This window comes from Scomber japonicus, chromosome 8, assembly GCF_027409825.1.
Source record: "Scomber japonicus isolate fScoJap1 chromosome 8, fScoJap1.pri, whole genome shotgun sequence".
Taxonomy (NCBI): domain Eukaryota; kingdom Metazoa; phylum Chordata; class Actinopteri; order Scombriformes; family Scombridae; genus Scomber; species Scomber japonicus.
In genome coordinates this window covers 15581674-15597210 of record NC_070585.1, presented here as the reverse complement: position 1 = coordinate 15597210, position 15537 = coordinate 15581674, and the positions used below count along the sequence as shown (strand labels likewise).

General features: G+C 39.0%; 1 protein-coding gene across 3 annotated transcripts; it reads left to right on the top strand.

Annotated features, from left to right (window-relative positions):
* The first annotated feature begins 2062 nt into the window (after positions 1-2062).
* LOC128363195 (uncharacterized) lies at positions 2063-13323 on the top strand. 3 transcript variants are annotated; one of them, XM_053324135.1, is made up of 10 exons: positions 2063-2246; positions 3227-3291; positions 9715-9795; positions 9956-10091; positions 10189-10464; positions 10548-10856; positions 10940-11112; positions 11184-11300; positions 12863-12907; positions 13097-13323. In XM_053324135.1, exons 1-10 carry the CDS (start codon positions 2195-2197, stop codon positions 13274-13276), a joined length of 1434 nt encoding a protein of 477 aa, XP_053180110.1. In that variant the 5' UTR covers positions 2063-2194; the 3' UTR covers positions 13277-13323. The 3 variants fall into 3 exon arrangements, with proteins under 3 accessions (XP_053180110.1, XP_053180111.1, XP_053180112.1); XM_053324136.1 differs by lacking the exons at positions 9715-9795; positions 9956-10091; positions 10189-10464; ... (3 more) ...; positions 12863-12907; positions 13097-13323 and adding exons at positions 3533-3668; positions 3766-4041; positions 4126-4437; ... (2 more) ...; positions 6370-6414; positions 6604-7691 and having other exon boundaries at positions 3227-3372; XM_053324137.1 differs by lacking the exons at positions 9715-9795; positions 9956-10091; positions 10189-10464; ... (3 more) ...; positions 12863-12907; positions 13097-13323 and adding exons at positions 3533-3668; positions 3766-4041; positions 4126-4437; ... (1 more) ...; positions 4771-4887; positions 6604-7691 and having other exon boundaries at positions 3227-3372.
* Positions 13324-15537: the final 2214 nt, after the last annotated feature.

The window sequence follows — 15537 nt, the reverse complement described above, 5'->3', positions numbered from 1 at the left end:
GAATTTATAACCCTGTTATGAACAGAGGTGGAATACTATTTACATGTACTGAAGGACTATCTGTTTAATGTCGTTTACATCTGTTTACTGCAGAAACATTATAACAACAGAGATCAATCTGTGACTCCTCAAGCTTTGTGCCACAATCTTTTACTGTAAGGGAGTATTTATGTATGCCTGGCTTTTACTTAAATGAGTTCAACCGCTGGCGTCTGAGCAGAAAAGGGTGCCAAAATTTTAATCAAGCACTTACCGACAGCAAGAGGGAGGCTGAAAAGGGCTACGAGAAGAGTACAGGAGGACATCTTCTCTTGTAGAGACAGACCGGAATGTTTCCTGTAGTGGACAGCAGAGATGCAAACATGATTGTCATTCATGCCCATGCTCCTCTGAAAACAAGCCAACGAGTCATGCGATCATCAATCAACAGCAACTCAAACTGGAGCTCAAAGACGTTGTTTCTGCAGATATGCATACATGTGTAGGTCATCAATACCCCGACAGTCTGATCCAAGACGCCCTGTCTGTCTGCTGTTTGAAGTCACGTCCACTCAGGTGTCCAGCATGTTTCCTATCCGCTGGACAGCATTTACAGCGCGACATTAACGCCCATCTGACAGGCGGATAATGGTAATGTGCAAATGTACCACAGTCTATAGTCTGAACTCACCTGCGGGGTGTGCGGGGAAATAAATCCACAGCCAGATATCTGTAAATGTTTCTGTGAATGAGGATAAGAGGATAACAGCGTCCTTTGCGGAGCGCGCATGAGCATTTGGCGCAATTTTATTTATGGTGATGGGTAGGCTCTATTCTCAGCAGCTCCTGCGCCTGCTGCGTCACAACGTCACGTTGTTTTCCCCAATGCACTCTTAAAAAATACGCAATTAGCGCAAAAGAGATACAATTGCAAAGTGGGCCACCCTTTGTGTGCGCCAAGATTAAATTTAAAATGTAGTCAGGGATTTACGAAAACAAATAGATAGATTATATGTTCGATTATAGCTAAAAGAAAATAAATGGTCTTTTGTTTCCTGCAGAGAGTGAGCAAACTGACCTTTAACACTGCTGACACTGAATGAATGTTTCCAAAATATTAGTAAGTCCACTGAAACGCAGCAGAAACAAAAGGAGCCATCAGTCAGCCTGACAAGCAAGTGAAAAGTTGACCTATTTTAAAATTGAATATCTGTGAACTGCACACACAACCCTCACCAACATGACTGATGTGGGAAACACATAAGGACTTATCTTTGTATAGCCTACTACTACGTCCATGCGTGCGTCCCAATTTTATTTAAATTAATCTTTTAATTTATATTGTATATATTTTATGTATATTGTTTACTGCACATATTAGCCTATATAAAACTGCCCCTGTTACATAAATAAAACTGGTGCCATGCAAGGCTAACTGCTTTATTAAGATGTTTAAAAATGTATCGGCTAATAATAGGCTATAGTTAGGCTACATTTTTAAACAGCAGGAACATGGGTGAAATGCATGATGAAAAAAACATTGATAAATACAAATATAACAATGTCATTAACATATCATAGGGGTTATGGGTTACCTACTGTCACTCACCAATCACATGCAACCAGGATGCGGAGGACACCAGGTTGCCATCCCCATCTCTGATTGCAAATTCCCCATCGTGCATTGAAGTCGGGGGGGGGCGGGGATTAGGGTCGAAAGGGCCCAGAGGGGATTCAGGGTGTCGGACGGGGGTAAAAATGAGATGAGCGTGAAGGACAGGAAGAAAGAGGGGCCGGTTAAGGGATTCCTTAGTGTAGCGGGTGACATTGAAAGCATGCCTAATCATTACAGGTTATGACCGTTCAACCAAAGAGTGATTTTACTGTTGCCATCTTGGATTGTTTTATTAAGCCTAGTGGTCTAAAAATGTGAAATGATCAAGTATTACACAACACAAGGGCAGAAAAATGGAATGACTAGCCTAAATATATTTTATGTATTTCAGCAATACTTTGGTGGTTCGCGCACATTTGGTGCAGTTGTGACCGGTTGTGACATAAAGAGGGCGTAAAGCTCCGCCCATTCGTCTGTTTCAGAGATATAGCGGAAGAGAACTTTTGTTTATAGTGTTTTTCAGATCTTGAGCTCGATGTTCACTTTTGTCCACTGAGACTTAGTAAAAACAGTTTACTATTATTGGGTTATAAGTAGATCATGTTTCTGAGAATCTTTGCACTATCTATACTCCTACACTGTTTCGGCTTTGGTGAGTCGATCGTTTACACAGAATAAATACTGCAACGGAAATATGTGGATTTAACTATATTTAGCATCAAATGGTTTGTTGTTGTCGTTGTTGTTGTTGTTTTTTAAAGTATTCTATGTTTTTATTTGGTGTGTGTCCAAACATGCCGTGGATCATGTTAACATTCAGTGGCTCAAGCTTGCATGCATGTATCACATATGACCTGTTATACAGCAGCTGCAGTGCGTGTTTGCTTTCTGCTGAGTTAACTATGAATAATTGTGATTAACATCTTAAATCAAATCAAATCCAACAGGAAACGGGAGGTCAACACTTTCCGTACCATCTATAGACTTACTTTAGTGCTTTTGACCATAACGTGTTTCATTAGAGAATAAAAATATAAATATAAAAGGTTATAGCAGAGGAAAGGTTTAGCAGTAAGTTGTCAACCTGTACAGTGCAGTGTGTCAGTAGCTGCAGCTGGAAAAAGGTAAAGTTAGTAACAATGGGTTAGCCTAACCTGTAGATGCTAAACAGAGTAATAGAGAGCCACAACTCAGTGGAAAGCTGTCCTTCCTTCAGCACATTGAAAATCAAATTTAAAAGTCTGCCAAAAGCTTCTTAGCTCTGTAACCACTGACTCTGCTGTGCTATAGTGTGTAGCTTTTATTTTTTGTAACAATACTTTAAGATCCTGTTTATGTTGCTTCTGTGTTTTTTTTCTGATCATGTGACAACAAAATAGATTCCCACCACATCTGCTTTGAATCAGATCTGCTGTACACTTATTGCAGCATTTTGTCATCTTTATGGCATTAACTGATCTTCTACATTAGTTTAACCCAAAGCAACATCATAGTTATAACTATGATGTTGCTTTGGGTAGACAGCTAAGTACATTATATATATAATCTGATCAGATATATCTGATGTTTATTGTCTTACTTTAATATTCATCCCATCAACAGTATCCCTTCTTTACTTTTTTCTGATTGAAGGTTACTCTGATGTTGAACATCAAGAACTGTGCTATGGGAGACATTTACGCTTATCATCTATTTATTCACCAACTTATTTCAAAGGACAGATGTATTTCACTCCGAGTACAGGGGAACCCCGGAGGCTACTGATGGAAAATGGACAGGTGAGTGGATTGTGGTGCAATAACTTCAAGCAATATTTCTGTGGTATCCAAGCCAGGCAGGATCTAAAACATGTCAAATATGTGACTCCTGTTGAAATCAGGACAGTCTTAAACATATATCTGTATATTTTGAGTATGCCTGTGTTGTATGCTGATTAAGGTGAAGGACCCACGCCTGGAGTTTGCTTCCATCCCACTTACTTTGAGAGATGTGACAGAAAGAGATGAAGGGACTTATTCAATCTCATATGATGATGACGACAGACTGTTTGTTATCGTCAGAGTGAATATTTTAGGTGAGAACATTACACAATCCTTTATTTTTACATCAGAAAAAAATAGTGGTCTTTAAGAGAATAACCCAATCCTGTTTTTTCCCCATGTGTTTTTTAGATTGTGCTGAAGAAGTGGAAAGGTCTTTGTATTCTATGTATTCCGGTCATATTCCTAGAGAGGCTGAATTACTGGAGTTCATTTCCATCCCCAGAATAAGGGACAAGCCACATGTCCTGTGGAATCGCACAAACCCTCGGACCCGTAAAGGAAGCAGGGTACTTGTGCAGGGCGATAGCTGGAAGATTACTAAACTCGTTGAGTCAGACAGCGGCTTCTACAATATCAGGAAAAAAGACAACACTTTAATATCTAGAATAAAGCTTACAGTAAAAGGTAATGGTAGAAAATGTGAGCACTATTAGACCACTATGTATCTGATTAAATATTCTAAAACAATATATTCTTTATCACACACAGAGTACATACTTTACTATAATGGTGATGATGTGAAGAAGGACGGGCTCCACATCTCATATCCCGATGGTTTTACCCCATGGGACGTAACCTTCTATCCTAAAGGGATAGACAGAACAAAGGTAACTGTGATGGAAGCTGGCCATCTGCCTTTAGATACAGACTATTTTGGAACTGTGTATTTTGATGGGAGAATTCAGGAGGTGCCTAATGGCCTCAAGATTGATCCTGTGAAAAACACAGACTCTGGCGTCTTTGAGTTCAAATATGACGACGGCAAACTGGGCCTTGTTGTGGAGGTGAATCTAGAGGATGGTGAGTAACAACATTTTATTTTTCTTACAGGGGGAAAACTGTATGAACAAACTGTTACTGATCATTACCATAAACCTCCAACATCTCTGATCTCTCTCTCACAGTATCTATTCCTGCGTACGAATATGTTGCTATAATCGCTGGCATTATACTTGTGATTGTCTGCTGCTGCTGCTGCTGTAAGAAGTGCTGTTGTAAAAAGAGCTCTGCTAAAAGGGGGTCCACTCCTCAAACTGCAGCAGCACCTGCTGTGTATTATCATGTAAGTACCCATTCAAACTGTGTACAATATTTGTTGCTATTTTTACTTAAATATCCTTGTTCCAATTGCAGGGCACAAATCAACCTGATTGCCCAAGTTACTCTGCTGCACCACCTACTCCAGCTTACTCTTACCAACCTATTAGTACTCTGGGAAACCAAGAACCAACTACTTCCCCTGGGCCCCTGGTACGTGTGATTTATTTGTATCCAATTCTTTTAAAGGGCCTTTTTATCATCTACTGCAGCATTCATACCTGCTCTCTAAATCACTTGTCATGTGTGTGTTCTGTGACAAAAAATATTGCTCCAAAAAATGTGATTTGGTTTGCAAACAAAATAATTAATTGCAATAGAGCATGAAAGGAAAGATGTTTTCCTATCGTCACATGAATATCATCATATTTCACTTGGCCACTTGGAGAAATGGTCAGTAAGGCTCATTGTTGGAATCTTATCCAGTTTGAGAAGTGTCTACCAACAGTTTTGTAGACCTACACGACATATACCCCTGATGTTATCACCATAACGGCATGTAACACAAAACATCAATAAGCCTAATCATCCCACTCCTCATTGCCTAAAACAGCATCAACAAGTGGGTGTGTCATGTAGATGCTGCAAGTCCGCAGATTGACCTAATTGTCCATTTCTGCTTCTGACTCAAAATCTCTACTGGTGACACACTGTCTGTCAACTTTGGCTTTAGGACCCAAATGCAGACCACGAGAGGCAAAAGTTCATTGCAAACCACAGATTTATTGAGGGCGAAAAGGGGTTTTGGTCATACAGAGGATGGGGTATGGCTGGCTAGAGGCTTAGATGTTGCAGAGGGAATCCAGGAAGGTCAAGCTGGCTGGCAGGCGTGGACTGGGAGGTTAATAGACGGCAGGCAAACTAGGAACAGAGTTTCAGGCACAATGGTGGTGGTGTTTAGCTCAGTGGGTAGAGCACACGCCCCCCATCCTCACTGCAGGCGATCCTGGTTATAATCCTGTGCCGAGCTGTCCTATCCTACATGTCATTCCCCTCTCTGCCTCCCATTTCCTGTCTCTCTAACTATCTACATTAAAGGCAAAAAAGCCCCCCCCCAAAAAAGAGAGTTTCAGGCACAAACATGACACTATTTCAGGGCAGAAAGCTTGGCGCAACAAACCCAGCTGTGACTGTCAGACTCTGTATTTGATGTTGTGTTGTACACTTCCTGTTTTATTTTGAAAGTCTAGTCTTCCCCTGTGTTAACAGTTTTACTTCCCCTCTTTGAGAGAGAGAGAGAGAGAGAGAGAGAGAGAGAGAGAGAGAGAGAGAGAGAGAGAAAGGCTGGACTGTGACACTGTCTGGACTTGTAGCTACAGCAGTTTGTCTCCATTCAATGAGGTGTAACATCGGTACCCTGCTACTTAATGTCAATCAAACAAGCCTCCAACATGCCCCCAGCCAGCTGTGACAAAAAGGAGCATTTCTCTTATTTCTTTAGACCTTTTTTCATTGTTGACATGATACAAAATTGTAAACAATATATTCACAAAACATTTTGACAGCAAAGAAGGATTAAATGTTATTTTCAGTTGAACTTTTATGTTTCTGTACTTCTTCTCTTTTTCATTCTAAAGATTGTAAACTTCATTTTTCCAGTATTGTATGACATTCATTCATTATTTTACGATACAGGTGTACAACCCAGTGGATATCCATGTGAGCCCAACTCAGCCTGAGGTACAAACACACACAAAATTCCCCAAAAATACATGAAATCAAGGAGCATTAGAAGTCTTCAGGCAAAACTGAAAAATGAAATAATCTTAAAAGCAAAAGAAAGTCCTTATTATAACTCATTTAACTCATTAAACTTACTTAAAGCTGTTTCATTAACACACACCATTTTTGGTTTGCTGCTCTCTCCAGGTTGCAGTTCCAGGAGGGCAGGGAGCAGCTCCAGCTCAATCAATTGGCTCTGATTTTCTGTCCTCAGACTCTGGGCCAACGTTTGAGTTTAAAGGAACAACCTTTCCCTCTGCTCCTCCCCTCAGCTCAGACTCAGCTAATTGTGATGTCTACAACTCAGATAAACTCAATTTCCTGTAGGTAGGATGTAGGATGCACGTTAAATGTTCAAGTGTTGTGGAGTTGAAGTCAGCATGGTGCTTTGGATAAGCTGACATAATAGCCATTTTAATCCTTGATACATGACCAAATGTGTCATCATATTCTCAGGATGTATGATATTGTCTTTCTTTTCATGTAAATGCATACATGCAGTGTAGTCTAACAAATGTGTGGCCTGCAAACTATTATTAGCTTTGGGTTTTTTGGGGGGGATTTTAAACCTTTAGTGGGCGGCTTACAGTGTAGAGTGCACAAATCATTTATAGTGTTTTATCAATGAACTCATGATATCTTAAATTGGTTGTAAGGCTGCAGTGGAGTCTGATACCACTACCGTAACCACTTCATCAGAGTGTTTTTATAATATAGAATATATAAATGAATGTGCCATAAATATAGGTTTTTATTTAGAATGTATAATGTACAAATATTATTTGATTTTGGAATTTTCCTGCTGCCTACGATATCAAAGCCAGGAGAGATTATGAGTAAGGATTGAAACGGATTAAACACTCATGGGGAACAACACATTACACTCAGCAATTTAAGTCATGGTTGCTCACTTTACTTATCTATATCTAATATTTTAATATTGTTTCAAAGGTTCTTCAGGTTCATAATGTGTCTGTGGATTTTTGAGAAATGATGTGTTCTTTTTTGTTTGCTACCAAGATATAGAAAAAAATGAGCAAACTTTTTTGACCTCTCATGTATTGTTTTATGAGGCCTCTGTTGTAGAAATGAAACAGTTTTCAAATTTTTTACATTTTTGTAAGTTTTTAGGGTTAGGCCTAGTTGGGAGCAGAATTTCTGTATATGTACTCACTTTTTCTGAACAGATATACAGAACATATAAGCATTCATTTGCAGGGTTGATTGCTTACTTAACACCATAACACTATATATCATCAGTAATAATAACACAACATTCATAGTTTTATGAATAAGCAGTTATTAATAAAAATACTGGAAAAAATTGTGTTTACAAAACTTTTTCTTTTTGCCACTTCTTAGCCATGTTCACTTTCAATGTGGGTTGAATGAAAGTTGTCTCAGTCCCAGTCTATGTTGACTTGCAGTGATAGCATTATGCTCTCTACTTACCATACTAAAAGGAACATATGCATCCCCACAGAGCACTTACAGGTTCACATTCAAGACCATTCGCACCTGTCCCTGAACAATGCAACAGGCCTCCCCCTCAAAAAATCCAGAACATTCAGAGCCTGTTTTTCTTGAGAAATGATGTGTTCTTTTTTGTTTGCTACCCAGATATAGAAAAAAATGAGCAAAAATGTTTGACCTCATGTATTGTTTTATGAGGCCTCTGTTGTAGAGTCACTTCATTCAGGACTAGCATCTTATCTCTGGTCCATTCGAACCGTGGGTCCTTTACCTGCAGCAGGACAGTAAGTGAGATGTTGGCAATATGTACGCACAACAGACAAGCACAAACATGAAGACATAGACATGTTGGTGGGGTTGGATTGTTTTATTAAGCCTAGTGGTCTAAAAATGTCAAATGGTCACGTATTACACAACACAAGGGCAGAAAAATGGAATGACTAGCCTAAATATAATTTTGTGTATTTCAGCAATACTTTGGTGGTTCGCGCACATTTGGTGCAGTTGTGACCGGTTGTGACATAAAGAGGGCGTAAAGCTCCGCCCATTCGTCTGTTTCAGAGATATAGCGGAAGAGAACTTTTGTTTATAGTGTTTTTCAGATCTTGAGCTCGATGTTCACTTTTGTCCACTGAGACTTAGTAAAAACAGTTTACTATTATTGGGTTATAAGTAGATCATGTTTCTGAGAATCTTTGCACTATCTATACTCCCACACTGTTTCGGCTTGGGTGAGTAGATCGTTTACACAGAATAAATACTGCAACTGAAATATGTGGATTTAACTATATTTAGCATCAAATGGTTTGTTGTTGTCGTTGTTGTTGTTGTTTTTTTAAAGTATTCTATGTTTTTATTTGGTGTGTGTCCAAACATGCCGTGGATCATGTTAACATTCAGTGGCTCAAGCTTGCATGCATGTATCACATATGACCTGTTATACAGCAGCTGCATTGCGTGTTTGCTTTCTGCTGAGTTAACTATGAATAATTGTGATTAACATCTTAAATCAAATCAAATCCAACAGGAAACGGGAGGTCAACACTTTCCGTACCATCTATAGACTTACTTTAGTGCTTTTGACCATAACGCGTTTCATTAGAGAATAAACATATAAATATAAAAGGTTATAACAGAGGAAAGGTTTAGCAGTAAGTTGTCAACCTGTACAGTGCAGTGTGTCAGTAAATATATGCTGCAGCTGGAAAAAGGGAAAGTTAGTAACAATGGGTTAGCCTAACCTGAAGATGCTAAACAGAGTAATAGAGAGCCACAACTCAGTGGAAAGCTGTCCTTCCTTCAGCACATTGAAAATCAAATTTAAAAGTCTGCCAAACGCTTCTTAGCTCTGTAACCACTGACTCTGCTGTGCTATAGTGTGTAGCTTTTTATTTTTTGTAACAATACTTTAAGATCCTGTTTATGTTGCTTCTGTGGTTTTTTTCTGATCATGTGACAACAAAATAGATTCCCACCACATCTGCTTTGAATCAGATCTGCTGTACACTTATTGCAGCATTTTGTCATCTTTATGGCATTAACTGATCTTCTACATTAGTTTAACCCAAAGCAACATCATAGTTATAACTATGATGTTGCTTTGGGTAGACAGCTAAGTATATTATATATATAATCTGATCAGATATATCTGATGTTTATTGTCTTACTTTAATATTCATCCCATCAACAGTATCCCTTCTTTACTTTTTTCTGATTGAAGGTTACTTTGATGTTGAACATGAAGAACTGTGCTATGGGAGCTATTTAAGCTTATCATCTATTTATGCACCACCTTTTTTCAATGGACGGATGTATTTCACTCCGAGTACAGGGGAACCCCGGAGGCTACTGATGGAAAATGGACAGGTGAGCGGATTGTGGTGCAATAACTTCAAGCAATATTTCTGTGGTATCCAAGCCAGGCAGGATCTAAAACATGTCAAATATGTGACTCCTGTTGAAATCAGGACAGTCTTAAACATATATCTGTATATTTTGAGTATGCCTGTGTTGTCTGCTGATTAAGGTGAAGGACCCACGCCTGAAGGTTTCTGTCATCTCACTTACTTTGAGAGATGTGACAGAAAGAGATGAAGGGACTTATTCAATCTCATATAATGATGACGACAGACTGTTTAATATCGTCAGAGTGAATATTTTAGGTGAGAACATTACACAATCCTATATTTTTACATCAGAAAAAAATAGTGGTCTTTAAGAGAATAACCCAATCCTGTTTTTTCCCCATGTGTTTTTTAGATTGTGCTGAAGAAGTGGAAAGGTCTTACAATTCTATGTATTCCGGTCATATTCCTAGAGAGGCTGAATTACTGGAGTTCATTTCCATCCTCAGAAGAAGGGACAAGCCATATGTCCTGTGGAATCGCACAAACCCTCAGACCCGTAAAGGAAGCAGGGTACTTGTGCAGGGCGATAGCTGGAAGATTACTAAACTCGTTCAGCCAGACAACGGCTTCTACAATATCAGGAAAAAAGACAACACTTTAATATCTAGAATAAAGCTTACAGTAAAAGGTAATGGTAGAAAATGTGAGCCTTTTAGACCACTATGTATCTGATTAAATATTCTAAAACAATATATTCTTTATCACACACAGAGTACACACGTCACTATACTGGTGATGATGTGAAGAAGGACAGGCTCCACATCTCATATCCCAATGATTTTACCCCATGGGACGTAACCTTCAGTCCTAAAGGGACCAAAACAAAGGTAACTGTGATGGAAGCTGGCGATCCTTTAGAAACAGACCTTTTTTCAGAAAGTGGGAAATTTGAAGGGAGAATTCAGGAGGAGCCTAATGGCCTCACGATTGATCCTGTGGAAAACACAGACTCTGGCGTCTTTGAGTTCAGAGACAACGACGGCAACCTGGCCCTTGTTGTGCATTTGGATCTAGAGGATGGTGAGTAACAATATTTTATTTTTCTTACAGGGGGAAAACTGTATGAACAAACTGTTACTGATCATTACCATAAACCTCCACAGATCGATCTCTCACAGAATATATTCCTGCGTACGAATATGTTGCTATAATCGCTGGCATTATACTTGTGATTGTCTGCTGCTGCTGCTGCTGTAAGAAGTGCTGTTGTAAAAAGAGCTCTGCTAAAAGGGGGTCCACTCCTCAAACTGCAGAAGCACCTGCTGTGTATTATCACGTAAGTACCCATTCAAACTGTGTACAATATTTGTTGCTATTTTTACTTAAATATCCTTGTTCCAATTGCAGGGCACAAATCAACCTGATTGCCCAAGTTACTCTGCTGCACCACCTGCTCCAGCTTACTCTTACCAACCTATTAGTACTCTGGGAAACCAAGTACCAACTACTTCCCCTGGGCCCCTGGTACGTGTGATTTATTTGTATCCAATTCTTTTAAAGGGCCTTTTTATCATCTACTGCAGCATTCATAGCTGCTCTCTAAATCACTTGTCATGTGTGTGTTCTGTGACAAAAAATATTGCTCCAAAAAATGTGATTTGGTTTGCAAACAAAATAATTAATTGCAATAGAGCATGAAAGGAAAGATGTTTTCCTATCGTCACATGAATATCATCATATTTCACTTGGCCACTTGGAGACATGGTCAGTAAGGCTCATTGTTGGAATCTTATCCAGTTTGAGAAGTATCTACCAACAGTTTTGTAGACCTACACGACATATACCCCTGATGTTATCACCATAACGGCATGTAACACAAAACATCAATAAGCCTAATCATCCCACTCCTCATTGCCTAAAACAGCATCAACAAGTGGGTGTGTCATGTAGATGCTGCAAGTCCGCAGATTGACCTAATTGTCCATTTCTGCTTCTGACTCAAAATCTCTACTGGTGACACACTGTCTGTCAACTTTGGCTTTAGGACCCAAATGCAGACCACGAGAGGCAAAAGTTCATTGCAAACCACAGATTTATTGTGGGGGAAAAGGGGTTTCGGTCATGCAGAGGATGGGGTATGGCTGGCTAGAGGCTTAGATGTTGCAGAGGGAATCCAGGAAGGTCAAGCTGGCTAGCAGGCGTGGACTGGGAGGTTAACAGACGGCAGGCAAACTGGCAACAGAGTTTCAGGCACAATGGTGGTGGTGTATAGCTCAGTGGGTAGAGCACACGCACACTAACCCCATCCTCACTGCAGGCGACCCTGGTTATAATCCTGTGCCGAGCTGTCCTATCCTACATGTCATTCCCCTCTCTGCCTCCCATTTCCTGTCTCTCTAACTATCTACATTAAAGGCAAAAAAGCCCCCCCCCCCCAAAAAAGAGAGTTTCAGGCACAAACATGACACTATTTCAGGGCAGAAAGCTTGGCGCAACAAACCCAGCTGTGACTGTCAGACTCTGTATTTGATGTTGTGTTGTACACTTCCTGTTTTATTTTGAAAGTCTAGTCTTCCCCTGTGTTAACAGTTTTACTTCCCCTCTTAGAGAGAGAGAGAGAGAGAGAGAGAGAGAGAGAGAGAGAGAGAGAGAGAGAGAGAGAGAGAGAGAGAGAGAGAGAGAGAGAGAGAGAGAGAGAGAGAGAGAGAGAGAGAGAGAGAGAGAGAGAGAGAGAGAGAGAGAGAGAGAGAGTCTGGACTTGTAGCTACAGCAGTTTGTTTCCATTCAATGAGGTGTAACACTGGTACCCTGCTACTTAATGTCAATCAAACAAGCGTCCAACATGCCCCCAGCCAGCTGTGACAAAAAGGAGCATTTCTCTTATTTTTTTAGACCTTTTTTCATTGTTGACATGATACAAAATTGTAAACAATATATTTACAAAACATTTTGACAGCAAAGAAGGATTAAATATTATTTTCAGTTGAACTTTTATGTTTCTGTACTTCTTCTCTTTTTCATTCTAAAGATTGTAAACTTCATTTTTCCAGTATTGTATGACATTCATTCATTATTTTACGATACAGGTGTACAACCCAGTGGATATCCATGTGAGCCCAACTCAGCCTGAGGTACAAACACACACAAAATTCCCCAAAAATACATGAAATCAAGGAGCATCAGAAGTCTTCAGGCAAAAATGAAAAATCAAATAATCTTAAAAGCAAAAGAAAGTCCTTATTATGACTCATTTAACTCATTAAACTTACTTAAAGCTGTTTCATTAACACACACTATGTTTGGTTTGCTGCTCTCTCCAGGTTGCAGTTCCAGGAGGACAGGGAGCAGCTCCAGCTCAATCAATTGGCTCTGATTTTCTGTCCTCAGACTCTGGGCCAACGTTTGAGTTTAAAGGAACAACCTTTCCCTCTGCTCCTCCCCTCAGCTCAGACTCAGCTTATTGTGATGTCTACAACTCAGATAAACTCAATTTCCTGTAGGTAGGATGTAGGATGCACGTTAAATGTTCAAATGTTGTGGAGTTGAAGTCAGCACGGTGCTTTGGATAAGCTGACATAATAGCCATTTTAATCTTTGACACATGACCAAATGTGTCATCATATTCTCAGGATGTATGATATTGTCTTTCTTTTCATGTAAATGCATACATGCAGTGTAATCTAACAAATGTGTGGCCTGCAAACTATTATTAGCTTTGGGTTTTTTGGGGGGGATTTTAAACCTTTAGTGGGCGGCTTACAGTGTAGAGTGCACAAATCATTTATAGTGTTTTATCAATGAACTCATGATATCTTAAATTGGTTGTAAGGCTGCAGTGGAGTCTGATACCACTACCGTAACCACTTCATCAGAGTGTTTTTATAATATAGAATATACAAATGAATGTGCCATAAATATAGGTTTTTATTTAGAATGTATAATGTACAAATATTATTTGATTTAGGAATTTTCCTGCTGCCTACGATATCAAAGCCAGGAGAGATTATGAGTAAGGATTGAAACGGATTAAACACTCATGGGGAACAACACATTACACTCAGCAATTGAAGTCATGGTTGCTCACTTTACTTATCTATATCTAATATTTTAATATTGTTTCAAAGGTTCTTCAGGTTCATAATGTGTCTGTGGATTTTTGAGAAATGATGTGTTCTTTTTTGTTTGCTACCAAGATATAGAAAAATATGAGCAAAAATGTTTGACCTCATGTATTGTTTTATGAGGCCTCTGTTGTAGAAATGAAACAGTTTTCAAATTTTTTACATTTTAGTAAGTTTTTAGGGTTAGGCCTAGTTGAGAGCAGAATTTCTGTATATGTACTCACTTTTTCTGAACAGATATACAGAACATATAAGCATTCATTTGCAGGGTTGATTGCTTACTTAACACCATAACACTGTATATCATCAGTAATAATAACACAACATTCATAGTTTTATGAATAAGCAGTTATTAATAAAAAATACTGGGAAAAATTGTGTTTACAAAACTTTTTCTTTTTGCCACTTCTTAGCCATGTTCACTTTCAATGTGGGTTGAATGAAAGTTGTCTCAGTCCCAGTCTATGTTGACTTGCAGTGATAGTATTATGCTCTCTACTTATCATACTAAAAGGAACATATGCATCCCCACAGAGCACTTACAGGTTCATATTCAAGACCATTCGCACCTGTCCCTGAACAATGCAACAGGCCTCCCCCTCAAAAAATCCAGAACATTTAGAGCCTGTTTTTCTTTCTCCTAATGCTAGGTGCTACTTGAGCTCAGGATCATTTAGAAGTAAAAAAACTACAAAGATACAGGGAGTTTCAAATACTGCTATAGATGATGGCGTTTGAAATACCACAAACAATTTGGTCATGTGTTTACAATTATAGTCTAAGCTAAACTAAGTAAAAAAAAAAAAAAAAAGGCAAATTTAGAACGTAGTGACAATGAATGATCTAACACTTTAAATTTCTACTACAATTTTTTTCAATTAGTCAACATGTGAGAAGTGCTGTGTCCTTATGTAATGTGTAAGGAACACAGGCTATTTTGACTACCACTCTGGCCCAACGTTGTAGAATTACAACATAGACATAACAAGCTATAAATCAAATATAATGAATGTTTTCTCTTGTTAGAGACAGTTGTTCATCAATCTTATCAACTGGTGGCTTGATTCCTGGCACTTCCTGCAAGATGCTAAACCCCACATTGCTCCCAGTGGATGTGTAAAAAAAAAAGTACGGCTCCCTCTTGACCAAAGTATCCACCAAAGTTATGTAGCATCAACTTAATCATGACTACAGTCTTTGAATCATGTGACTGTGCATGTGTCACTGTCCACCATGTGACAGCTACAACATTTTGGAAGGTATGACAATAGACTCATTCATCTAAAGATGCTATATGAAAAGTTAAAGTTGCCTTCCTCTCAAAAATGTGTTTTTCCTCTTTTCCATTCAGTTGGATGATTTCGCATCATTGTGCAGAATGATGCAGAGTTTGACAGCAGAAGCCCCTTTTCACATCCATCTGCTGACAGTGGCAAGTGTAAGATTTGTGACAATGTGGGAGTCAATCATGTGGTGTGGAAACTTTAATACTTTTTAAAAATCTATTCATTTATTTTGGTCTGGTTATCAGATAGGGAGAGTACGACAGGAAATGAAGTAAGACAGATAAGGTGACATGCAACCACGGCTGCTGTCAGATTTGAACCACAGACATCTGTCAGTGGCATGCAGCTCCTGGC

Bases quoted from the DNA above. Each gene is read 5' to 3' on its own strand.
- LOC128363195 (XM_053324135.1), top strand. From the start codon at position 2,195: ATGTTTCTGAGAATCTTTGCACTATCTATACTCCTACACTGTTTCGGC. The intron at 3,292-9,714 runs TCACCAACTTAT...TCATCTATTTAT, and splicing joins TACGCTTATCATCTATTTAT to GCACCACCTTTTTTCAATGG. The intron at 11,301-12,862 runs GTACGTGTGATT...TTTACGATACAG, and splicing joins CTACTTCCCCTGGGCCCCTG to GTGTACAACCCAGTGGATAT.